Genomic DNA, 25,234 nt, shown 5'->3' with positions numbered 1-25,234 from the left:
GGGGAATAGGGTATGATAGGGGGTTCTGTAGATGTGGGGTGTGTGAGGGAGGGTGGGGGGATACAAGGGTCCTCCCACACTCTCCCCATGGCACAGCAGCAGGCAGGGCGCTCAGGGCAAAAGCACCTGGCGGGGCACAGCTCTGACCAGTGCTTCACATCACAGCAAGGGGCACAACCTCTGCTGGGGCATCTGTATTACTGGTACTCTCTGCCAGTCAGGTGCATCGCATGCGCTCACACAGCACAGGAGGGAAGCCCCATGTGCTGGAGGCGGCTGCCTTCCCTGCCAGGGCTGTGCTGCAGGGGAGGGAAGCCCCAGGGGACTTCCCCTGGTGGGGTGGGGAAGGCAGCTAGTTCCAACACCTGGGGCTTCCCTCCCAGGCTGTGCAAGTGCAGGAGCTGCATGTGAGTGGCAGAGAGCGCCGGCAACACAGACAGCCTGGGGGAGGTTGTGCCCCTTGCTACAATGAGCAACACTAGCCGGATCCATGCCCTGCAGGGCACCTGCAACCGAAGCGCCCTGCCTGCTGCCGATGCCACCACCTGTCAGGGTTGCATGCCATGGCAGAGTGTGGATGGTAGACCCCACATCCCCAACCTCCAGCACACCTACAAGTTGCCCACCCAAGCTCCATGCTGCCACTGCCCACCTGAGCGCAGGCTTCACACTGCCGCCAACTGCAGCCCCATGCTCCAAGCTCCTGCCCAGCTGCAGCTCCACCCCTGCCACTTCCCTACCTGCTGCCCAGAGCCAGCATGAGACTGGGGAAACAGAGCAGGCCCCAGGGGGCTTTATCAGCAGCCCCATGCAGAAGTTGTGTGCTGGCTGGTGGGGCCTTCCACCCACGAGACTGGGAGCGAGGCAACAGGGTATGTTTGGGGCTGTGTGTACCTCGCTCCCAGGAAGGGCTGGGTGGGGCACAATTTGTTGATGGATGCTGCAGGCCAGATAAAAGTGTTTGGAGGGCTGGATCTGGCTCCCAGGCTTTATTTTGCCCACCCCAGGTCTGTAGCATGCCTTTTGTTTGGAGAATGGCTTGTTCCAACACCTAGGCAAGAGCAGTTACAAGAGAAACCTCTCTAGCATTGGGTAGACTATGATGATAATTCAGAAGGACAAATACAATCAAACTAATGAGATGCCTGCAAAGGAGAATAACAAGTCCTGTTATACTATGTTGACAGGGACATTTGTTTTTTGGGGGATGTTTTGTTGTTTTTTTCTCCTCTTTCCGATCTTCCTCCAATAGAATACCACATCCAAAGAAACAGCAGCATCGCTTCATTAAACCCTCAGAAGGGAAAGAAAAAATACCCACTGAAAAGAAATGTATGCCTTGAAAAAAGGGAAGGAGTTGTGAAAATACAGCTAAGTGATTCTGTCTTAATAGGGAATTGTCTCAGAGCAGGGAAGCTGCCTTGCAGACTTCTAACTGGCTTGTTCTTTGTTGCTTATTCTGCTTACATGGTGCAATTCAGCGGGCTGCCTGTTGGTGAATAGTGACTGAATTTCTTTAAAGTCATATTCAGTTACCAAGCACGTTCCATCAGAGGAAAGGAGAAATGGGGCACTAACAGCCTGGGGCAGCTGGTCGTAAGTCACTTTTGATGGTGGATAGTGCAGTCAGCTACTCTGGAGGAACTCAGGGTTATTGACATTTCATTTTATTCCAGTTTCCCTCTAGAATATTTAATTACTGGGACTATAGAATTGAATTTACCTTGAGATCCTGGATAGTAGGTCAGGACACTTGCTCTGACCTGTTTCACTAGTGCAGGAATGAAGGGGGACCCTTAAATCTTTTGTTTTGTATTTAGAAAATGGTACTGTTCCTGTTGGAATTAATTTGCCTGGACTTACATATTGGTTTGATATCAAGAAAGTGGAGGACATTTATATAAAAAGGCAAATCTGTGCTGTTTTCCCTCTTGCAGGGACTGGATAGTTTGCTCAGGTCTCCTGTCCAGCTAAGGGTCTCACCGTGGCTGCTAGCTGACATGACTCAAGGGAGAATAGTTTTGGACTAGTAATGTGAAGAAGTTGTAACAAGGATATAGGAGAGAACTGCTTTATGCAGATGGATAAGAGGTGACACTTTTAAAAAAAGATGTCTTAGAAGTCTTAACCTAGATGCTAGAACCTAAACTGGATTTAGTAGAAGGTCGGGGCAGATTCAGGAGGGGTGCAGTGGTGCAGTTGCAACCCCTCTGATCCCTGCTCCACCCAAACTTTAAAACAAACTGCCTGGGAGGGGCATCGGCATTTTCTATTTAGGCAATGCTGACTTCATGGATCCTTTATCATCTCCCTGATTCCTGATAATCTGTCCTCACTCCACACGTTAAGGACCCTCTGTCTTTTTAAATGGTCTTGATGTTCCACTGCAGTTTAGTTTAAAGTTTGGCATTCCCAGTAATGTGGGTTTTTTTTCCTATTTCATAGCCCTGCAGACTGTTTTTAGTTGTAGCTAAAAAGTTTAACATAGGTGTAGTAATATTAACTCAAGTGTAGAAATGACTGACACCAAAGTATTGGAGGCACTGTCAAGATGCTCAAGAAAGCTATACTTTGTTTTATGAATCTGAATAAGAAATATACATTTAACTATAATGACTATGGGTTTAATGACAATATCTTTTGACTATTTTTGCCTAGTTTGTTGTGTTTTTTTAATTTAATATATAATCTAGCAAATTAGTGCACATTCAATAGTTATGTTTGTTTTTGCTTTAATCTTAAATAATAATACAGTGCTAGCCCCCTCTTGCATATTAGTAAAGCTTCTAGTTTCTCTTTTAACTGTGGAAAAATGTGTGTCATGTTGTATGTGGTGATGTGCCATACCATCTGCACCCCTCTTTTAAAAATCCTAGAACCGCCCATGGTTGAAGGTTGGAGATGCATTCAATGCAGAAAAAGGTCCTGAAATTCTGCTAAAGGGTGAAGTCTAATTTAGAATAGAGAATAACAATCTTAATCTCTCCTAATAAAATTTCCTTTTGAGTTTTGTGTGTCCCTGAAGAGATGGGAAATACATCTTCAATATTTGTAAAAATATTAAGTGTCTACCTTAGGTTTTATGAAAGGAAGTGTGCTGGCTTCAAGCATCCTTCCTAAATCAGTGGGGAAATCTCTGAGTAAGCTGCTGTGCCTAACTCTGCAAGATAAGGACAGTAAGAACAGTGCTTTTCCTTTTGATTCTAAGCCAGTATTTGGGCAACCTGTTACTTTTCTCTTTGGCACAGGCGTGCTTTCTATGTCACTGGAACAAATTCTTCAATAGTTTTTTCTTCCCAATGTCACTTGCTCAACTCAAGCTATGCAAAAAAAAAAGATTCTGGATTCATAGGGGAAATCTACGTTTATTAGGTGTTTTTTAATGTAAAGTTAGCTATGAAAGTACCTTTTTAAATATCCTTCTTTTTATGGATTAGCTTCCTTCATTTTTCAAGGAGTTAAGGCAATGAGAAGCTTCCATTCAGATTCTGACTGTTAATTTTGCTAAGTTACTTAGTATTTGCATTGGAATAACTAGGATCCGAATATACTCTTTCATCTCTGTGAATACCAAGTGGCACACCATTTTATAGAAGTATATCTGGGAAGGGTTTCAAAGAGGATTTTTAAACTCTCTGTCCTTTGCTAAGTCTGCAACTTGCTTGCCCTTTTTTTGCCTTGCCAGGAAATCCAATATTCTAATCAAGTGAAAAATCATTCCTCTTTGCATGGGGTCCACACAAGTGGTGCATATGTAGCTCTCTCTGTCCTCTAGGGCCTGGACCACACAGATTTATGAGCTGATATAACCTTCAAGCTAACAGGGGATATTTTAGAGTCAGGGGCCTTGGGTTTAATCCCCAATGGTATCGTGTTGCATTACAAATCAAGTCTCGTGCTGACTCTGAATTTCACCCTTAATGAATGTAGATCTTGCTGAGATTAATTTATCTATACTATTGAGTTGGTCTTTTAAGGGATAGATATATTGATTCATAAGTGAATTAAGCCTATGAATTCTGTCTACCTGATCTTGCCAGATATCATAACTAAATTCTGTATTTTTAATTAATTTTTGCTCAGTTACATGTAATAGGTTTATATTGATATTCCTCCTGCTCAGGAACCGGTATGGGAGTGGTGTTTTGATTACAGGAATTACACGTAGTTACTTATTTGTTGTGAGTAATATATTTTATGGTGCTTTCCCACTGTTAAAAACTATAGTGGTGTTTAATTATTGAGAAGTTTTATAAAGCATTTTTAAGAGAGAAATTTATTTCTGATTAAATAAACATTATGCAAATTCCAGTGTTTTGGTTATAAAAAACCAGACGTGGATAATGTCCCTGTTTCTATATCAAGTCAGTATATGCTGGGCTGTAATTGGCAGTAAGTATCAGTTATCCTCATTTTAAAAACAGGTTATGCAAACATGGGAGCATTGGTGTTTAAGAGCCAGAGTAATGTTTAGTGCCAGATTGAGTTGGACTTTGCACGGTGGGGATGGAATGAGGAGTTTCTCCCTGTGCCTTTGTATACCTCCTGCTTAGACTGACCACATCATAATCCACACACTCCCTTGGGACCAGTGAGCTGAAGACTAACATCCTTGAGCTAGGCACTTCTCCAAAAATGAGTGGGAAAGAAGTATGGTCATTTTCTTCTATGGAAGGGTGGGTACCTGGCACATCAAAGAGGGGTTCAGTGTCTATTGCCCCTCCCCCCCCCGGAGATACAACTTTTCTTCCCTCTTCTTGCATTGTCTCCTATGCGGCACACTAGCTCAACACAATGTGGCCCTTGGTAGTTTTTAAGATTTAGATATAAAAGGTTAGATTGTGGTGTAGTAAGAGCTGCCTTGGGGCTTTACTTCTAAGATGTTAGAGCATATACTCTACACTTTGGTATCCTGGTATTTGAAAGTAATTGCATTCTTCAGAACAAAGGATTCTGTATGTGTCAGTCCTATAATTCATTGCAGGTTTGTTTCTCTCAAGATAGGAGTAATAAAACACAGAGATAATATGCTCAGCATGAAATACACTAGCAGTACAGTGGTTGTCATTATCAAACGTGTCATCTCTGGCATTTTACCAATTCAGAGGCATCTTATTACCGTAATTGCTTAGTATACCCAGACTGCCAGTAATACTTACAGCTTTGATTTGGTGTTTGTTTCTAGCCTTGGCCCTGGCCACACACATGCTAATAACTTGGGTACTTGCTGGGGGCATTAGTATTCCCATCCACAGTTCAAACTGCTTAGTGTCATGTGAGAAGCCTTAATGTTGAACAGAATTTTTTTTTGGATCCAATATTGACATGTGTCACTTACATTGCTGTCCTCCAACTGATTGCAATGAATTACTTGTATACAGTGGAGAGGAAATTAGGCATTTTCCTGATATATGGATATAATCTTCCAGTGGACCTATGGAGAAGTAAATGAACCTCTTCAAAGATAACTCTTTTTTTAAGCCTTAATTTTGGTTTTGTGGACAGGGTGTTGTTTGTAAGGAACCACATAAATGTTTGGAGTCTATGGATGTGGGATATGTTTTGGAGGCGACGCCAGGATCACCCTTCCTCTGCTGCTGCTGTTGACGTGAAGAGAAGATTGGAACAGTGCAGGAGAACACGGTAAGGAATAGAGAGGCCCCAGAGCATGTGGTGTGTGGGTTCAGCTCTTTCCTTTCTCCCACATCCCTTGCTTCTTTGATTTCTGCCCCTCTGCTTCAACACATGCTCCTTTAGGAGGAAAGAAATGATGGAGGACCACTTGAAGAGATCAACATGCAGCTGGAAGTTCTTGGGCTGGGCTAATTGCGGCCAGGATCCAGGAGCTAATATGTATCTTAAGGTTTTTATATCTTGGTTTTCAGGACTAGGGACAAACATTCAAAAAGCCTGAACTTGAACTGATTCAATCTTTGGAGGTTAGTCCAACCTGGCTAGGCTAAATAACTGTATAACTGTACAGACATCCCAGACATTCAGGCATCTTCCTGCAGTGACTCAGGCTAGAAGCTGGGAGGGGGGGCACTAGAGCAGCCTCCCTTCCCTTCTACAGGGCTGAACTGAGGGGGGCGTGGCCAGGCCCCTGCAGGATTAGAGAAGGGGTCCCCCACTTCCTTGATCAGCTCTGTTATCAGCGTTTATCACCTGATCAGAAAACAAAGCCTTGCTCATTAGTTCATGCTCTTCTTAAACAAAGAAGGAATGGAGGGACATTACCAGGTGAGCTGTTGATTAGCACCAAAAAGCCCTAAACTGACACTGCTGTCTGCCACGGCACAGACATAGCCAGCATGTGGTCTGCTCGCTAATCCTGAGGTGTCTGTATAAGGTAGAGAAGATGGGAGATCCTGGCTTATCAGGGAGTGGTGAGAGGAAGGGGAGAGCAGGAGGAAGCCAGGCAGAATCTGCTGTGCTTGCAAGTCTCTGTCAGAGCTGCAGCCAGAGAGAAGAGGAGTGGGGCCAGCCCTGCTGTGGAGCACAGAGCCCCACCCAGCCCAGAGAGCACACCAGGATGCCGGGGGAGTCTGGTTTAACTTAAACCAGCAAGGGGTCTGGGACGGACATTGCATAAACCAGTTTGACCCAAATCTGTTAAGTCTGATACTACATTCAACCTGGTTCATCTCAAACTGGTTTCAGCGATTTTCAAACTGGTTTATGTGCACTGAACATCTTTCCTGTTACAGGTTTAAACCAGTTTCTGATCACTTAAACCAGTTTGTGTAATGTCTGTCCCCAGCCCAGAAGTTAAAGTTTGCATTACCTTAACCGAAGGGTGGGCAAAATATAGCCCAGGGGCTGGATTGAGCCCACCAGCCCATTCTATCTGGCCTGCAGGGCCCCTAAAAAGTTAGAAAATATTTATCTGCTCCTGGCTGCCTGTCAAAGATGATTGGAGCCAGGGGCAGTAGGACCCAGGGGCAGCCGTCAGCAGGACACAGCAGCCCAGCCCTGCCCCACTCCCAAGCATTTCCCTGCTGTCTCAGGGGGATGGAAGCAGAGGCCCTGGAGCCCCCTCCCATGACAGGACCCGAGGCAGGGCTGAACCACCCTGAGAAGAAAGAGAAAAGCCCTGAAGGCAGGGCATACTTACCTTCTTTAGGAAAAGCGGAGCTGGATGAGCTGTGCCGAGACAGACTGCCCACACGGTTCATCAGTTGCTTTTATTGCCGACCAGGAACGGCACAGGCAGATGACATCATCAAAAGCCACCGTCCGGCTGATTTCAAAGCCGGTGGTGGGGAAATGGCTGAGGGAGCAGCACCACTGGAGCCAGAAGGCAAAGCTGCTCCCTGGGCTTCACACAAGCTGTGTCAGCAGTTCAGGAAGAATCCAGAGAGGGACCCAATGGAAAGGTCCAGGACCTATTGAAGGAGATATCGTGCCAGTCCAGCAGGGTGGCTGGGCCAAGAAGGACGGCACTGAGGGAACTTGGAGCTGCAGATGCCGGACCTGTGAGTGGGGCAGGCTGAGGCCCTGTTAATGCAACTTTTCAATTTTTTTCTTAAATTGTTTGGAGTTTTCACAAGGTCCCAAAGCAGGGAAAGGGACCACGAGTGACCTCTTTAGATCACGGGGAGCTGGGACAGTGCAGCAGACAGCTACATTTTGAGGGATGACCCGGCACTTTGTCAGGGACAGACCAACATCCCATGATCACCCTGTGAAGAAGGATGCTGGGAGATGAGCAGGGGGGAGAGAGGACAGGCAAAGACATCAGAGGGCGATCCATCATATGGCTGTCCTGAGGGCTGGTGCATGGACGGGGTGTAGGGGAGGTGGAGCCCCAAGAATGCCCACTAAGGGCAGCGCCTGGTCCACGGGGAGCTGCAAGGAGCTCCACCACTGAAGGGAAAGATCAAGCTGTGGCAGCAGAGTGTCGGGATCTCCCTCAGGGTGAACACAACCCACTGTCTAGGCCTCAGGAACACACCCTGTGGCCGGCACTGGGTGCATACTCCAAAATGGCAAGACAGTGCCTATGTGAGGCCAGGTGGGTGCACCTGCCTTCCTGCCTTTGCAGTGCTCCAGCACCATATCACGCCCAGCCAGATCCTCGGATGCTGGTACCCCATGTGTGTGTGTATGTCCACACCCACACACGCCAGCCTTCCCCCCACAAAACTAATACCCATCCACACCCCTCACACTCCACCCCCACACCTATCCACCCCCAACAGACACACCTACATACCCACAGTCCCCCACAAACCTATACCTACCGTCCGTACAATATACAAGAGTAAGGCTTTATTTTAAGCTATTAGATTCAATCACCTCTGTGTACATTATATAGGACAAAAATATTTTTTAAAATCAAATTAGTGAATGTTTTAAATGTGTGCTTTATAGAATATAATTTGGTATTTTTCTGGTTCTGAGGTAGCAAACCCCCTTGCTGAAAGGAGTACTTCTGGGGGATAAGGGGGGCGGAACTTCTGGTGGCCAAGGTCAGGGGGTAGGGGGTGGGACTTCCATTCACAAGATGGCAACCAGGGGGTGGGGCACTTGTCAAGGAGTGGGACTACCCATGCAACCCTTGACAGATTACCAAAGCTCAGTATGTGGCCCTCTGCCCAAAATAATTGCCTGCCTGTTCTACCTGTAGCAAATGTATACTTTTCTATAATTGTTTATGTATAGAATCTAATTACTGGAGGGTCATCTTAAATTAATCCCCCAATTGCTGTGGCATAGAAAGAAGTGGCAAGGGGCCAGGCAGCCTGACCCTGGTCCTTGCTCCCTGCAGTCTTCCCTCCCACTACTTGCCCGTTTGGTGCCTATGCCCTCTAGTGCCACTCACTTTAGGTGGCAGCTCCAGCTCCAGCTCCAGGCATTGAGTATATGGCTTCAGTCTTGGCCCTGGGCAGACAGTGTCCCCAGTCACAGCCAGGCAGCAGCAACAGTGACCTCTCTGACCCAGGCAGGCAGTGGTGGTGGCAGCTTCAGCCCTGGGCCCAAGTCAGGGGCAGAGGGAGCTGCATCCATTCCTCTGCTGCTATACCAGCTCCCCAATATCTCCCCCACCACACACACACACACACATACAGTCTCCCCTGTACCTCCCTGCCACATTCCCCCAACACACTATGTGGTCTCTCCAACACCTCCCTTCTATGGGCCTCTGCATGAGCCACCTCAAGCTACCGTAGTCCCAGCCAGGCAGCAGCAGTAGTGACACCAGCGCTGGCTCCAGTCCCAGTCAGGGCTTAGGGCAAGAGCCAGGGTCACAGCAACTGCTTACTCTGGGCCAGCACTTGAATCAAAGACCAGGCTTTTTTCCCCCTATGTTAAATGGGGAATAAAACCTTATCTTGGATTTGAGTAAATACAGTAACAATAGAGAAAATGTTATATAGTATTTTAATTTTGCAAATGGTGATCACCTCTGAATATCTGGCAGGTGCATTTTGGGGCTTGAATGGAGGTAGAGTTTTATCCTTTCTGATAGCAGGAGGAAGGATGTTAATGCACAGATTCAAGGTTTTAGATATGGGAGTTCTATTCCTTGCCATACCAAAGGCTTCTTGGGCAAATTACTGTTCTCTGTTTCAACTTTGCTATTTAAAAATGGACCCATAATAACGCATTACCTCACAGGGGTCCTGTTGAGGTCTCATTCATGACATGGTTGAACTCATGTACTATAATAATAATGAGGCAGGGACCCAGTGAAAGAAATAGTATTATGTCCTGTAATAAAAGACTATTGTGGTGCATTCATACAGTGACAGAAGAAAGGTGGTAAAAGCAGCCTCAGTCTGGGTATATTTTAACTTCTAGGTAGTTTATGTTGAAATTCCTTTTTTCTCTTTCTTTCTATGAATGTTGCATGGGGTTACTTGCTAAATATTGATAATGTGAGCAATACTGTATGAGATTTGCATAAAGACATTGGGCTATATCCAATAAAGGATTTAATCACTTATAAGTTACTCATGGCAGCACCTAACCTTTAGGCATCTGGCTCCTGGAATTGAAAACCATGAAGCAGGCATTTCAGGTTCCTATCCTGTATATGGACAAAGTTGGGTATGTCAGAAAACTCGTTAAAAAATGCACCATGCTGAGCAGGGAGTCTTCTAGACTTAGCCAGTAGGTGCACAGGAGTGTATCTGAAAATCTTTTCTGCAGAGTTTAGGTGCCTTCTCTGTTGGCATTTTAGAATTAAAGTGGCTACAGGTTTCATTACTGCCCCTTCCTCCTCCTACTTACTTAGGTACCATTGTGCTTTGTTTCTGGATCCCAAGTGGACTTAGGCAGGATTTGGATGACTTGCTGCTCAGACTGGAGCTGTTCCTAGACATGCACAGTAGCAGAATACTGGTGCGGACCTAATGTTCTGGTTAAACATGAACGTGTCTCCAAGATTAAGTTGCTGATAAACAGGGCATTCTGGATCATAATTTGGATTTAGACACCTAAAGTCTGTGCTGGATGTGGCATATGATTCCTGTTCTTAGCAGCTTAAAATTAAAAAGATCTTCTAGTACTTTAAACTTCAAAGCTCTCTTTGGAAAATTAGCTTATTCAGCGCAGAATACATTTGTTCTGGTTTGATATGCACGGAACAATGTGTGCATTTGCATAATTTGAAAATATACCAGTGAAACTTAACAACATTATCTACTATTATGAACTAGCAGTAGTATTGTAACAAGACCCTAATGGAAATAGGGAGGTCATTGTGCTAGGTACTGGCCAGTCCCTACCACAAAGGATTTGTACATTAGATATAAAAGAGAGAAAAAGGTGGGGAGGAGGGTAGTTGTGGGTGGGGTGAGAAGGAGCAGAAGTACAGAGAGGTGGGGTGATTCACCTAAAATGACACAACCACAGTAGTGATAGAACTGGGAACAGGTCCCAGGAATCCTTTGATTTCTGACTGGCTGAGTCACAGGCTCAGGTGTGTTCTCTAAGTCAGTCAGAGGCAATTGTTAAACTGTTACACATTAATTTCTGGGCTGCCATTTGCCATTTCTCAGCTAAACAAAAACTTTCTTTTGCTTTCCACTCAGCAATACTTTACTCTTCTTTTTCGTTTCTCTGATTTTTACGAATGCCATAAAAGCAGCACAAACAAGGCTTCCACATATCTTGAGGAGAAATTACAGGTGCTGGCAAAGAGAACTCAAAGCTTGGTGAATGATGACAGCCTTATAGCTCTACTAGATGACGTGACTATAAGCCAGTCATTTGGTATTATGGAAATAGTCTCTAAACCATACAATAAAATGATTACAGGTCTAAGCTTCCTTTTATCAATTTAACAGTTTTAATAATTCTCTTGGCATATACCTAGTAGCAGGAAATCTTTATTATGCTGAGATACCATTATATGCCATTGATTTCCGTTATGTCTGTAAAGTTGGTATAGAATAAATTGTCTGCCCTTGCTCTATTTTCATCAAGGTAAACTGGAACATTAATGTTTTAAACTGTCTGTATTTATTTTTCATGGAAAAAAGGACCCTTGTACAGGGAATTTCTGACCTGCTTTTAAGACTGAAACATTTTATAAGAAAAGTTTAATTACTTGTAATTAAATTCTCAAATGTATCACTTCAGTTGTTTGAAACCTGACAATGCAGAGGTCAATAGAATAAATCATCGAAAAGAAAGAAATCATTATTACCAGGTTACAGATATGAAATACCGATCAGGCTTCAAGGTATATTGTCACCCTTGCCAGAGATAACAAATATAAGTAACGATGAACTTCAGCCAAAGGTCATGACTTTTTTTTCTGCAGGATTTGCTGTGAAGTTTTCCTTAGATGTGCAATTTTCCATTTGTCAAACAGTGAAATGGGTCCACAGACATTTATTTTTGGTTGGACTGGGCCAGGAGATTGTCAAAAACTGTATGTTCAGTGATTCTTTTTCTTATGGAGGCCAATAGCTGAAAAGACAATGCCAGGATACAGATACTGGCACAACTATAAGGGCCAAGTGTAAACCTGCTGTTGCTGAAGGGGAAATTGAAGAGAGAAGATGGTCTTCATGAAATAACAACTACCATCTTAAATATACCTTAATAGCTGCCTGAGCAAAATAAGCTTTACCAACAAAATAACTTTATGTCAGTATATTTCTGTCTTCACAAGGGCTTTTGTAAGTATAAAACATTATATGCAAGTCAATCAACATTGCTATATCAGCAAAATATCTGACTTAGACCTTGTTTAAGCTAGATGGAGGACAGGAGAAAGGACTGGATTTGTTAATCAATTATACTGTAAAGGGAAAGTTTATAAATCTTCAGGGTAGCCACTCCTGATTTTGATGGCACTATACATATTAGTGTGTGTGTCTTTTGAGACAGGTGCAATGAAACAGAAAGATCAGACATAACCACTAAAAACAAAACAACTGCGATAGTCAAATAATGAGCATATTGCATAGGGCTCCCACTGGCTTTCTCCAGTGTGATGTGCAACTTACACAGTTGTAGGAGAAGACACAGTTGTGAACCCTTATTAGCTCATGGTTATTATTTCAAAGCTGTACCTACATTTCAGTTTCCTGGTGTAGACACGTAAGGGCTGGCTGTGTTGGTCTAAAATACCACCCAAGTGAAAGGCTCCATCGCTGTCAGGAGCCAAGGAGAAGCGTCCTGCAGCGGGGAAAGCGCAGGGTCTGGCTGAAGGGCGGAGGTCATGATATGGCTAAAGGGCCAGCAGGTACTTATGATTTGAGTGGCACAGAGCGGGGGGAGCAGCTGGCGCCCCACCACCTCCTAGGAGCCCACCCAGCCCCACACCTTCACCCCCTGGACGACAGACCTGCACGGAAAAAGGAAGTCTCGCGAGACTCATTTATAGCCCCCTGTCGCGAGAGGGACTGCAGGCTGCGCCAATGAGAGTCGTTGCCAAGCCCGCCGCCGGTTGGGCGATGGCAGACCAATGGGCAAGCGGAAAGCGGCAAAGGGGCGGTGCTTCGGCGGGGGGCGGGGTTTGGGCGTTAGCAGGCGGCTCGGTGGCGGAGGCGGCTGCGCGAGTCTCGCTCGTTGCCGCGGGGACCGGGCGCCAACCGCCGCCAACCGCCAACCGCCGCGCTGCACACAGGTGAGCGTCGGCCGCCTCCCCTTCCCCCCCGCACCCCACAGCGGGCGGGAGCCGGCTGCTGCCTCGCTTTCCCGGTGCCCAGCCTGCCCCGGGGCCGGGGGGCTCTGCCCTGCTGTCCCCGGGCCCCGCGCGGAGCCGCATTGGGGTGCCGGGGCGCTCGGGTGGGGGCGGTGTGTGTGTGACCATGACTGACCACACACGTCTGTGTGCACGCGTGTGGCCGTGTACATGACTGCACACGTGTGCGCATGTTCATGTGCGATGGCACATGCATATGACCCTTTGCACACGCAGGCGACCGTGCACACGTGTATACATGTATGTGACTGCATGTCACCCCTCCTGGGTGTGTGTGTGATGGTGGCTGTGACCATACCTGTGTCTGGTATGTGGGGCTCTGTGTATGCGAGCGTATGCGCGTGTGAATGTGTGAACATGCGTGAGCGTTAAATTTAAACCAGACTCGGCTGCTGCTCTCTCAAGCCAAAGGGGAACGCTCAGGGGAATGTTACTGCCCCCTCTCACCCCCCCAGCAAAACTGAATGCGATGACTGTGGTGGAGAACTAATGGTAGGTAGACTGTGAGGAAGTGAGGGGAAGGCTTTGACCTAGAGGCTGGTCTACTAGGTATTTTGCTTTTTCTATCCCTTGTACTGAAAAGTCAGGGCACAAGAGTGGGGCTTGCTGAGCTATGCCCCGAGTGGCTTTCCATTAGGGTATAGGCACCGTCTATCACAGGCACCTTAGCTGTGCTCAGTATATTATCAAATATTGGGAGGGCAGGATGATTTCTTCCAAGTGGTGTTACAAATGTTCTCTCTTAGCCTCACAGCCCACCTCTGAAGTTGGGTTTTAGTGACTGACCTTTTAGGAGGAGGAGGAGATGGGATTCTGACTCGCTGGAGGCGACAGAGGGAGCCAGTCTTAGAAGTGAGACTAGAAATCAGATGCATTTTGTGGAGATTGATTTCCTTGACTGGAAATACTGGAGAATGTTTTAATAAGAACAAGGGTAAAAAGAAAAAAGAGAGATCCTACATAGCGCTGTTTTTTTCTCTCTCTCCATTAGGTATACCTTTTTTGTGTTCTGTAAGACAACAGCTTTTGAACTGAAACTTAGAGCAGTTGTGCATTTTACCTTCTTTCGAGGCACTTGTGCTCCAGCTTGTATTGTGGGTGGGGTGACCCTGGAGTTCTTCAGGTTTGGAGTCTACATAATTAGACATCTTTCTGTGTTAAGCACATGCCGGAGCTGTCTTGAAATATGTGAGGAAGACAAAACTCTTGGGGGCGATATCTCTTATTAGAGCAACTAAATATAGTTGGTAATGTATAATTGTAGCAGTAGTTGAGTGATGTGGAGCAGAGTAGGGCAGTGGCTTTGTGTGTTAATTCAGAGAGAGCATTTGCAGGTACTGAACAACATGGGCATGTAGAAGAGAGGAAAGTTGTAGAGATGTATAATTTAGTTGGTCTAAAAAGATATCACCTCTACCCCATGAGTTTTGTCTGGCTATGCATTTAGATGAACATGGTTAAAACCAACATCCTTAAAATATTTGAAGTCCTTAGTTCATTTAAAACTTGATTCACTAAGATACTGACCAATGCCTGAAAAATTGAGGGCCCTGCACTTGTATGACTTTTTAGCATCTTATAAGATCAGTCCTTTAGGAACTCTTTTGTGTTGGAAAAGTTTGTTTAATTCAAATGCGTAGAGTCAAACTGGTGCAAGGCCCATAATATAATAATTGAGAGAATTATTCTGGCACATGTCCATGAGGGGCCAGCAGGGGAGATCATGCTTAGGGGCAACCAACACAGGTTCATTAGAGGCAGGTCCTGTCAAACCAACCTGGTGGCCTTCTATGACCAGGTCACAAAATCCTTAAATGCAGGTGTAGCAGTGGATGTAGTCTTTCTGGACTTTAGGAAGGCCTTCAACACTGTCTCTCACCCCATTCTCATTAAAAAACTAGGGGACTGTGGCAGCCAGTGTGGGGATGCAGTCAGGAAGGCCAACCACACCTTGTCATGAATCCACAGAAGCATCTCAAGCAGGTCCAAGGAGGTGATACTCCCCCTCTATGTGACACTGGTCAGGCCGCAGTTGGAGTACTGCATCCAGTTCTGGGCTCCGCACTTCAAGAGGGATGTGGACAACATGGAGAAGGTCCAGAGGAGGGCCGCCCGCATGATCAGGGGGCAGCAGGGCAGGCCTTACAAGGAGAGGCTACGGGACGTGAACCTCTTCAGCCTCCACAAGAGAAGGCTGAGGGGGGATGTAGTGGCCTGTTATAAACCAGTCAGGGGGGACCAGCAGGCACTGGGGGAGTCCCTGTTTCCCCCAGCACTACCAGGAATGACTAGGAATAACGGTCACAAGCTGGCAGAGGTTAGATTCAGACTAGATATCGGGAGGTGCTACTTCACGGTCAGGGCGGCTAGGATCTGGAACCAGCTTCCAAGAGGTGTGGTGCTGGCTCCTACCCTGGGGGTCTTTAAGAGGCGGCTGGATGTATACCTTGCCGGGGTCGTTTGATCCCAGTACTCTTTCCTGCCATGGCAGGGGGTCAGACTTGATGGTCTGCTCAGGTCCCTTCTGACTGACCCTACCAACTATGAAACTACATGCTGTCCACATCCCTCTTGAAGTGCGGCGCCCAGAACTGGACACAGTACTCCAGGTGTGGCCTGACCAGTGCCACATAGAGGGGTAGGATCACCTTCTTGGACCTGCTTGACATGCATCTGTGGATGCATGACAAGGTGTGGTTGGCCTTCCTGACTGCATCCCCACACTGGCTGCCCATATTCATCTTGGCATCAATAATGGCTCCACAATCCTTTTCTGCCTCTGCACTGACGAGAAGGGAGTTCCCCAGCCTGTAGGTATGGTGCTGGTTCTTCCTTCCCAGGTGTATCACCTTGCACTTGTCAGTCTTGAATCCCATCCTGTTCTTGTCCGCCCACCCCTGCAACTTGTCTAGGTCCAATTGCAGCCTATTCCTCCCTTCTAGTGTGCCCACATCCCCCCACATCTTAGTGTCGTCAGCAAATTTGAACAGGGTGCATTTTCCAAGTCACTGATGAAGATGTTGAACAGTGCAGGCCTGAGGACCGAGCCCTGCGGAACCCCACTGCCTACACCCCTCCAGGTCGAAATAAGACCCGTCCACTACCACCACTCTCTGGGTGCGGCCCTCCAGCCAGTTAGTGACCCATTTGACTGTGTAGGTGTTGATGCCACAGTCCCCTAGTTTTTTAATGAGAATGGGGTGAGAGACGGTGTTGAAGGCCTTCCTAAAGTCCAGAAAGACTAAGTCCACTGCTACACCTGCATTTAAGGATTTTGTGACCTGGTCATAGAAGGCCACCAGGTTGGTTTGACAGGACCTGCCTCTAATGAACCTGTGTTGGTTGCCCCTAAGCATGATCTCCCCTGCTGGCCCTGTTTAATTATATAGGTATAGTTAAACTGGTTTTGCTCTCAGTTAAATTGGCTTAGTTTGCGTTAGTACATTACTGAATGAGGCTAAACTTATTTATGTGAGGGGTAAATGGTTTGTGTGCCTATGTAGGGGTTGCACTGGCTTAAGATTTAATATTTTAAATGATCTAAACGAGTGATGGCCAATTAGCAGCATATGGGCCGCAGGTGGCACAAACAGCTGGGGTGGGTGTTTGGCATTTGAGTCAAAGACCTCCTTAGTTAAAGGAGGTGCTGGCAACTGGAGTTGACGTGGCCTGATCTCCATTCCTCTCCAGTAGTCAACATTTGGGGGCAAGGTGGGAATTGGGTTTCATTGTTGGCTCAGGTGTTTGGCTCTGCAGGAGTAGGTATTGGCAGACTTGGGTTGCCACATGCCCATGGCGACAGGATTTCACAGCAGTAGTTAACAACAGCGATTGATTATAAGAATGGCATTATTTCATACTTTTAACTTAACTTGTAGCATGCTTGTCAAAATAATTGCCCACATTCATTTAAACTATGAGCAGTCTTCTAGTGTAGACAAGGCCTTTGTATACGCAATCATCGAAACAATAAGATACCTCTGAGTAACTGTCTAAATACTGGCTGTGGCTACATTCATTTGGGATTGAGGGGAGGCAGAGATTCACCGGTTGGTTTTCATCTTGTGTCATCTTCACCCTTAACTAAAAGCCACAGTAGTTCTTTATTTGGAACCATCAAGTTGATCTTTAACCACATGAGCTTCCTTCCCCTTGCTTGTTCCTTTTCTTAATTAGAGATGTTCATTTATCATGCTTTGTCTCAATATGCAAGGACTTTGTCTTCCCATATGTTTGTATGGCACAGTAGGATACCAGCATATAATCAGGGATTAGATATTCAGCAGATCACAACAGTTCTCTGTCTACAACAAGCCAAATGCTGTTAAATTATTAATGGAGTTGACAGTTACCCTCACAGTAGCTGAGGTTGGTAGTTTGGGAGTCATTGGGACTCTTCTCTCTCCCTGAACCCATGCATCTTGCTGTTATTTTCTCCTCAAGTGTTTTGAAGATGCATTTTCTAATGCATGCAGCCTGGTCTGACCTTCATTATATCTATACATCTTAGTTCATCTAAAATACCGCTATAATGATGACCCTTTTCTGGCTTGTAATTCTAAACATGTTAGCCCTGTCTCAATCTCTCTACAGCTTCCCTCTCTTCTACATGTCCTGTGTTGCTCCTTACCTGTGGATGCTCTCTCTGAATTAACACACAGAGCCACTGTCGTACTCTGCTCCACATCTCTCAATAACTGCTGCTACAATTATACATTACAGAGTGCAGAATGGTGAGGAAGTGTCTGTTAGTATTCATTCTTGTCTTTCAGGTAAAAAAAGAAAGACATAATTTACTAGTCTGCATAATTATATCATATGGTTCTGGTAACTTATCCTTTTTCCTCCTTCTTTTAAACATGCCTATTGCTTCATCAGTTTTTACTGGTTATCTACAACTCTTAGCCCCAGTATTGCTGGGAGGGGTGGGAGAGGAGGGGTGTCAGTGCCAGTGTTGTAGACTTCTGCCTCTTGTTCCAAGGGTGCCCTGCTAGAAGTAGGAAACACAGTAGTTATGGAATGGAAAAAGTAAATTGACTGCAGCTGTACAGTTAGGAAACAAGATTCTATCCAAATAAATTTGCAATAGAAAACTGGTAGTACTGTGCACAAGTTTAGGTATTTGATCTGCTTTATCATGTGGTGTGAGAGAGTCCTTCAGAGTTCTGTGCTACTTAAAAGAAGAAAACAAAATGAAACATGGCATTGGCTGAAACACCATTCCCCTGCTTTGCTCAGGTAGTGCAGAAGGGCTAGATGCTAGCCATCTCTGGCCAGCTGGTAAGTTTTTGTGTGCATATAGCTTCCAGCTCTGACAAAGCTTGTATAGCCAGTCCCTGCCACACCATGCCATGATGACATGTGTGGTTGGTGGTGGTAAGGGATAGGTGGGTTTAAGACAGGAAGAAGCGGCATTCTTAAATGGCTCCAGGGAACTGCTGTCAGCTGGTGTAGGTTAAAGCTGCCTTGAATATGTGGTTTAATGATGGCTGTAGCTGAACCTGAGCTATGCAGAAAATTGGTGGACACCCAGCACATGTACTATGCAGCTCTTTGTAGGACTGAAACTGGCACATTATTTAGGTTTTTATACCTTTCTGTACCTCTCAGGAACAGCTAAATGTTGTAGTCTTGGAAATACTAACTTAGCGCTTTGATCTTTTAACTTATAGGTCACAGGTACCTCACTGCATCTGTATAGAGCCCCACTGACTTCACGTACAACAACAGAATAATTGAAATACAGTGAATTTTGAAGTGCAAGCCTTGTATTGTAAACTATTAAAGGAAAAAAAACTGTCTCATCTGTCGACCTTCTAGCACAATGAGGCTTGGTTCTTATTAATATAAATATGATGTTTTGTGATCTGTAAACAGCACTCCCGTTCCATGTAGCTCTTTTTCAAAACAATCTTTTAATGAAAATAAGGACAAATTGGTATGCCAGGTAGTATTCAGGTTTGAAGATGGGATCCAAAAGTGGAACCTGGGGGAAAAGAATTAATCTGCTTATGCCATACTAGACAGTATTCCCTATAGTAAACAATATAATGGTATTTCTGTAATGTGCTTTGATATAGAGGTGACTTTGCTTACGAATGTTTTTGTGCCTTGGACTTATCAGTTTTATTTCCTTTAAACAGGAGTAGAAGCATAAAGAGGAGTTTCCTTTATGAAGGCTGATAAGAGAGTCGAGTAGCAGTTTGAAGTGGTATGGCTTGACTGCTTTTACATTTGCAATGAGAGAGCTACATTTCTCAGTGCTGGAGGGGAAGCGATGCTAGTAGTGGATTATACTCATTGCAGCACAGTTGAAAACAATAAATCCTAATCACTGGTAGACTATAAACAAGTGTGATGCTGAAATGAAATGAGGCTCCGAAATGGAACTGTGGCCACCGTGTTAGTTTTCATCACTACTTTCCTCAGTTTGTCCTGGTACACTGCATGGCAAAATGGGAAAGGTAAGTAAGAGTCTCTAAAACAAACTGAACACAGTACATGGAGGAGAAATGAATATTAGACATTTTATTTTATTTTTTTTTTTAACTACTAATCTGTAAGTTGTATACTGCCTGGTTCTTCTCTAGGCCGTACTGCTATAATGGTTATGAACATCTGTTCCTGCAGTCAGAAAATTCTGCCAGATGCAAGACTCTTGTCTCTGTTTAAAAACATGTTTCTGGGTGGAGGAATGAAATGCTAAATGCTCCCATCTGAGGAAAAGGGGAGGGGTTTATGTCCATAGCATGTTTGCAGGAAATAGGTGCAGTTCTTTAATTTTCCTGTAACAGTCAGTCAGTGGGCCAAGCAGGATAGTTATCTTTTGGCACCATATTCTGCTTCCTTGCTGACTTGGCAGTGTCAGTGGAGGAAGAAACTGCTTATCAGCCTCTCTTTCACATCTGTCTAGTTATCTTTGAGGAAGATGTAGAATATTTCCAGTTTGACAAAGTTGCATGAAGTGCCTCTATTCTGTTGTTTGAACAGTTACTTGAAATTCAAGGCCTGTGACTTGATTTTTACATAAGGGTTATGTATGCTGACAGTATTACAAAACTGCTTTAGGTGAGCCTTGCAAAATTATATATAGGCAAGCAACTATTTTGGGGTATAATGATAAAAGTATACTAAATTTCTAAGGTATATGTGAAGTGAATAGACATGTATATGACCTGGAAAACTTTAATGGCTCTTTTAAGGTTTAACTGTACCTTTTGATGATCAAATCAGATTTTTAAAAGAGTATATATTTTTAAATGGTTATTATGAAGCTTTGTTTGGTCCTGCAATACTGTAGTGCTGTTTTGGGTTCTGATGCTGCATTGTTGAGGCATTGACTTGTGAGAGGAAGCTAAGGACTCATCAGGAATCCTAGCTATTACAGTGAATGGCCTCTAGAATCCTTTAAAAATCTGCAAGAAGATTAAAGAAAGCTCTTTTGGGAAGAAACATACAAGCTATGTTGCATGTTGACTACATTTCTTTATTGGGCGCTTACAGTAGAAACAGGTACTTTTTTTTTTTTTTTTTTTAATCTGTCCTATAGCAGTTGGTTAATGGGCTAGGCTGTTGAATATATAAACATCAGTGAAATGACTAGATCCTTTGAGGTCAGGGTACTGCGGTTTGTTTTAATTGGGCAATAGAAGTCGAAATGTACCAAACTGTTTTGGGGAGGGAGGAGGAGGGAATGTGTTTAACTTGGGCCTTAAGCACTAATTTTTCCATCTTGGCTAATAAACCTTGGTACTGACCATTATTTTTCTTTTTATTCTTTTTTTTCCCCTGAAGGAACAGATATAAGTGCAGTTGCTATGAAATCCGGCAATTGACTTGTTTATAAATACTTTGATACACATCTGAAGTTAGGTTGAGAGTGTGCGCCCGTGCTCACCATATAGGATTATGGCTTCTGCTGTCAAAATTTAGCTCATACACAAAAACAAATTTATAGTAAAAAAATACCTAACATCAGGTTGAATTTCTACGTCTTGCATTTGGTAATTACTTTATATAATGCATGGTTGATTGACCAGGTCTTAGATGTATCTTTCTGCTTTTTTTTCTTTTTTGTTCTGGAAGTTCGGACTAAATACTAATTTGAACGGAGATGATAATGTTCAGCAAAAATTTCCCTTTTTTCTTTTGGACAGGTACATAATCAAGTAGCAAGACTAGAGGTGCACTGATACATTGGTCCAATATTGGACTGGTACCGATATAAAGAAAACTGGCTGTATCAGATATTGGGCTAATGGGGCCGATAATTTGGCCAATTAAATGCCTGTACTGCATGCAGCCTCAGCGCAGCACTCAGGCAGCAAGGAGCTTCTGCCACTGCTTGCACTGCAGGAGGGGCAAGGGTGGGGGTATGTGCTCCTGGATCTGTGCAGGGCAGGGTGAGCTGCAGCTGGGGCTGCACAGGGCTCTTTGGCAGGAGCTGGGCTCAGAGTGGGTGCCAGCAGCGCTGGGAAATGCTGCATCCACCCCAAATTTCACCTCCACTCCCAGTCCCGCCACTGCCAGCTACCTGGCGTAGCCCCGGCTCTTCCAAGCATGTCAGTGGAGGCAGGGCATTGAGCCGGGGCTGCACCAGGTGGCTGCTGGCTGTGGTGCTGGGAGCTGAGCGGTGGCAGAATTTGGGGTGGATGTAGCATCCTCCCAGTGCCGCTGGGTGCCTGCCCCAAGCCTAGCTCCCGTAGAGAAGAGCCCCATGCAGCCCTGGCTGCAGCCTGTTCCACTATACCCCATGCAGATCCAGGGGGCATAGGCCCCCCCCATGTGCAAGCAGTGTTGGGAGCTGCCTCTGCCCTTTCCCCAGCCTTGCTTGGGCAGTACTTGCCCTTACCCCAGCTCCACTCTTCCCTTACTACGGGGGCATCAGTCTGCCCCTGCCACACCTCTTTCCTCCTCCCTCCCCTTCCACCACACTGGATTTCCCAGCTGAAGACAGCTGTATCAGAAATCGGCTTGGTATTGGCTGATAGCCGATATTGAAGGAGGCGTATCGGTATCGGCCCCAAAAATCTCAGGCAGCGTACCCCTAAGCAAGGCATGTTAACTCAATGTTAAATTGTATACGTCTGTATTTTAAGCTGTGACCTGAATTACCCTGCTGCCTACCTCATTTTCAAGGAAATATATTTTTAGAATAAAACTCCAAATAGCAGGTGGAAAATGTTGCTGTTGTACATTGATTTAAATTATGGGTTATATTACTTGACTTAAAAAAACAATCAACCTACTTGTATGAAGGGTAACTTAAGTATGGTCTGAAAGATGAATCAGAAATCTTCCATTTAATTTTAAAAAAAAACTGTTTAGCCATCATTTGAGAGAGAAAACATTACAAAAATTGTTCTGTGCCTGCTAAAGCTTTGTGTCTTTTTATGACTGGCTTCATAAAAACAAAATTATTTTTTAAGGAAGACTACTGTCTGAATATAAAGACTGATTACAGGGAGAATACTTTCAGTTTGTCAGTTATATATTTTCCAGTAATTCGCTGGATAGCTTTTTCTACTCCAGTTACAAATCTGTTTGAGCTGCTGAATAATTTTTTGGGTAACTTTTCTATAGTTATCTTGTATTTAAGTTGGTCAATACATTTAGTGTTTGGGATGCAGTACAAGCTGTGCTTCAGTAAGGATCTTTACAGGCAGAAGTACTCTTCAATACAGATGGTAAACCATGGAACAGAAGAAATTTTTACTGACCAAATATGCAGTAGTAGAGAGATCCTGGTATATAGAAAGCATTTCTTTTCAAGACGGGGCTTAAGCATGTGCTGAAATACCTTCACCCTACTTTAACAAAGGCACTGATGCAAGATATTCTGCACGCAAGTTTGGAACTTCTTTTAGTCAAAGTAAGGTTCTTGCTCCGTCCAGTAGTTGCCTTGTGCCAATAAGTCAGTCACTATAATTCCGAATAGCACTCTAGACCAGGGGTCAGGAACCTATTGTCCATGGGCCAGGTCTGGCTCAAAAAGGGATTCTTTCCAGCCTGTACATCTGGGATACAGAGGCAATTTGGGGACAAGAGAATCCATGATGTTGGGTGGTATGTGGTGAAAGAAATCTGCAGACTGGTGGTAGCCTGCCAAAGCCTGAGTTCCATTAATTTGGTCAGTCACTGCTCAAAGGTTGCTGATCTCTGCTTTAGACTGGTCTTTAGAACAGAGTGCCTTCTAAAAATAGTTGGCTAAACCAGTCAGTCCTTGTATATTTAATTGCTGTATTGAAGAGTACGTGTAAATTCAAGGTGAGATCTTTGCATTCCACTCTGGATTTTTTACAGTGGGAAGAAAAACTGGAGTGGTAAGAAGACTAAGTCCTGTATACAGTTGGGAGAGGATTCCTCCCATAAAGGAAATATTAAAGAGAGTAGGAAAGCTGTCTTCTGAGGAACTTGAGGAGCCTTGAAAATGATTAACTGATCTGGTGAAGGCCAGTGGGTGAAAATAGAGTCTGAGCCATGTTGAAGCTATGCTGGCTGGCAGAAGAAAGTAATTCCAAATTAAAGTAATCAGGAGGTTTTGCACCTGGGGTACAATTGATTGTTTGTTTATTTATTTATTTATTTATTTATTTATTTATGAAAGTGTATACAGTCAGTTCAGCCTATGATTTAGGAGTGTTCTTGGGTACTCTTCTACCATCAGCACTCTTAGGTTAAGAGGCTCTTTCTTATACTAGCAGGGAGGAATCTGTCCAGAGTTGTATACCTTCATCACCTCATATCTGGACTGTAGCACTGCAAGATATTTGGGTCTGAAGTCATTTGTCTTTAGAAGACTCCAACTAGTAGGACACTACTGCCTGTCTTCTCTGTGACACTGGCCACTGTAAATGGATCAGAACTATCCTTTACTATATGTGTTGGCTTCTCGTAAAACAGACTGGTCAGTAATCTGAGCCAAAGGTGTCTAAACCTCTGAGGAACTTTCTCGCCAACAACTTTGCCCCTTGTGCACTGTGGATTTTATATCACAAGGCTAATGTCTACATAGCAGTTACCTTTCTTGCATGATGGGCTGAGGCTGTGGAATGAACTGCCCCCACTACCAGGAGCGGATCCAGGATTTTATAAAAGGGAGGGTGTGGCTCCAGCATCTGGCACTGCAATGGTGCCTGCATGTCCTGCTCTCAGCCTTCTGTCCCTTCCTCCTCACCCAGGCAGCCAGACCCTCCCCTGGGAACAGCAGCTGAGGAGTTCTAAGTCCCAAAGAAGGCAAGCAATTCCCCCTTCCCTTCCCCTCTGTGCTCAGAGATAGTCTCATTTCCCCTCTTCTCCATCCCCTCCCCTTGAATTTTTTCCCCCTCCCCACCTGCTGCTGCCAGTATTCCTACTATCTGTGCTATCCCAGGGGTGAGGGAAGCTCCTGTTCCACTCTAGCAAGGCTGCATGAGGCCAGCCAGTGGTGGCAGGCGAGTGGGTTCCCCTTCCCTGTGTCTGTTCCTGGAATGAGGGGGAAAACCGGAAGAGGAAGAGCAGGCATGGAGAAGGGGAACTTGCCTGCTGATGCTGCCACCACCAGTGTCCTGGGCTCAATCCATCCCCTGCATATCCCAGCTGGAGTAAGACGGAAGATCTCCTTGCCCCTTGGACAGTGTGGACACCTGCAGCAGCAGGCGAGGTGGAGGGGATGAAAGGGGAGGGGATGTACCTTTGTGCATATAGGCCTGCTGCTCCTGCTGTGTAGCCAGAAAGAGTGGGGCATGGTTGTACCAGTGCACTCCCTCTGGATCCACCCCTGCCTGCCACCTTCTCCTTAAGGTGAAAGAAGTAGGGTTTTCATATGATCTTCTCCAGTATAAATAGACAGAAGTTCCCCAGGACTTGCTCAGATATAGATTTTCTTTCTGCCTTGATTTTTTTTATTTTTTTTTTTTCTTCAACCCATTTTGCTTCTCTCAGTAGATGATATGAAAGGACATGCAGAGAACAGGCTATCAAGAAGAAAGTACAGGCATACCTCGTTTTATTGCGCTTCGCTTTATTGCGCTTCGCAGATATTGTGTTTTTTTTTTTTACAAATTGAAGGTTTGTGGCAACCCTGCATTG

General features: G+C 45.0%; 1 protein-coding gene across 2 annotated transcripts in view; it reads left to right on the top strand.

The window, feature by feature from the left end:
- Positions 1–13,001: 13,001 nt before the first annotated feature.
- The window catches only part of MGAT4A (mannosyl (alpha-1,3-)-glycoprotein beta-1,4-N-acetylglucosaminyltransferase, isozyme A), a 158,296-nt gene continuing 146,063 nt past the window's right edge, over positions 13,002–25,234 (top strand). For both annotated transcript variants that reach the window (XM_019529468.1, XM_019529467.1), the window contains exons 1-2: positions 13,002–13,087; positions 19,309–19,629. In XM_019529468.1, the coding sequence (XP_019385013.1) occupies positions 19,536–19,629 (94 nt within the window). In that variant the 5' untranslated portion in view covers positions 13,002–13,087; positions 19,309–19,535. The remainder of the gene's footprint in view (positions 13,088–19,308; positions 19,630–25,234) is intronic.

The sequence above is a fragment of the Crocodylus porosus genome, unplaced genomic scaffold, assembly GCF_001723895.1.
Source record: "Crocodylus porosus isolate Cpor-Errol unplaced genomic scaffold, CroPor_comp1, whole genome shotgun sequence".
Classification (NCBI taxonomy): Eukaryota; Metazoa; Chordata; order Crocodylia; family Crocodylidae; genus Crocodylus; species Crocodylus porosus.
Note: the sequence above shows the minus strand (reverse complement) of the source record. Positions and strands in the feature narration are given on the sequence as shown.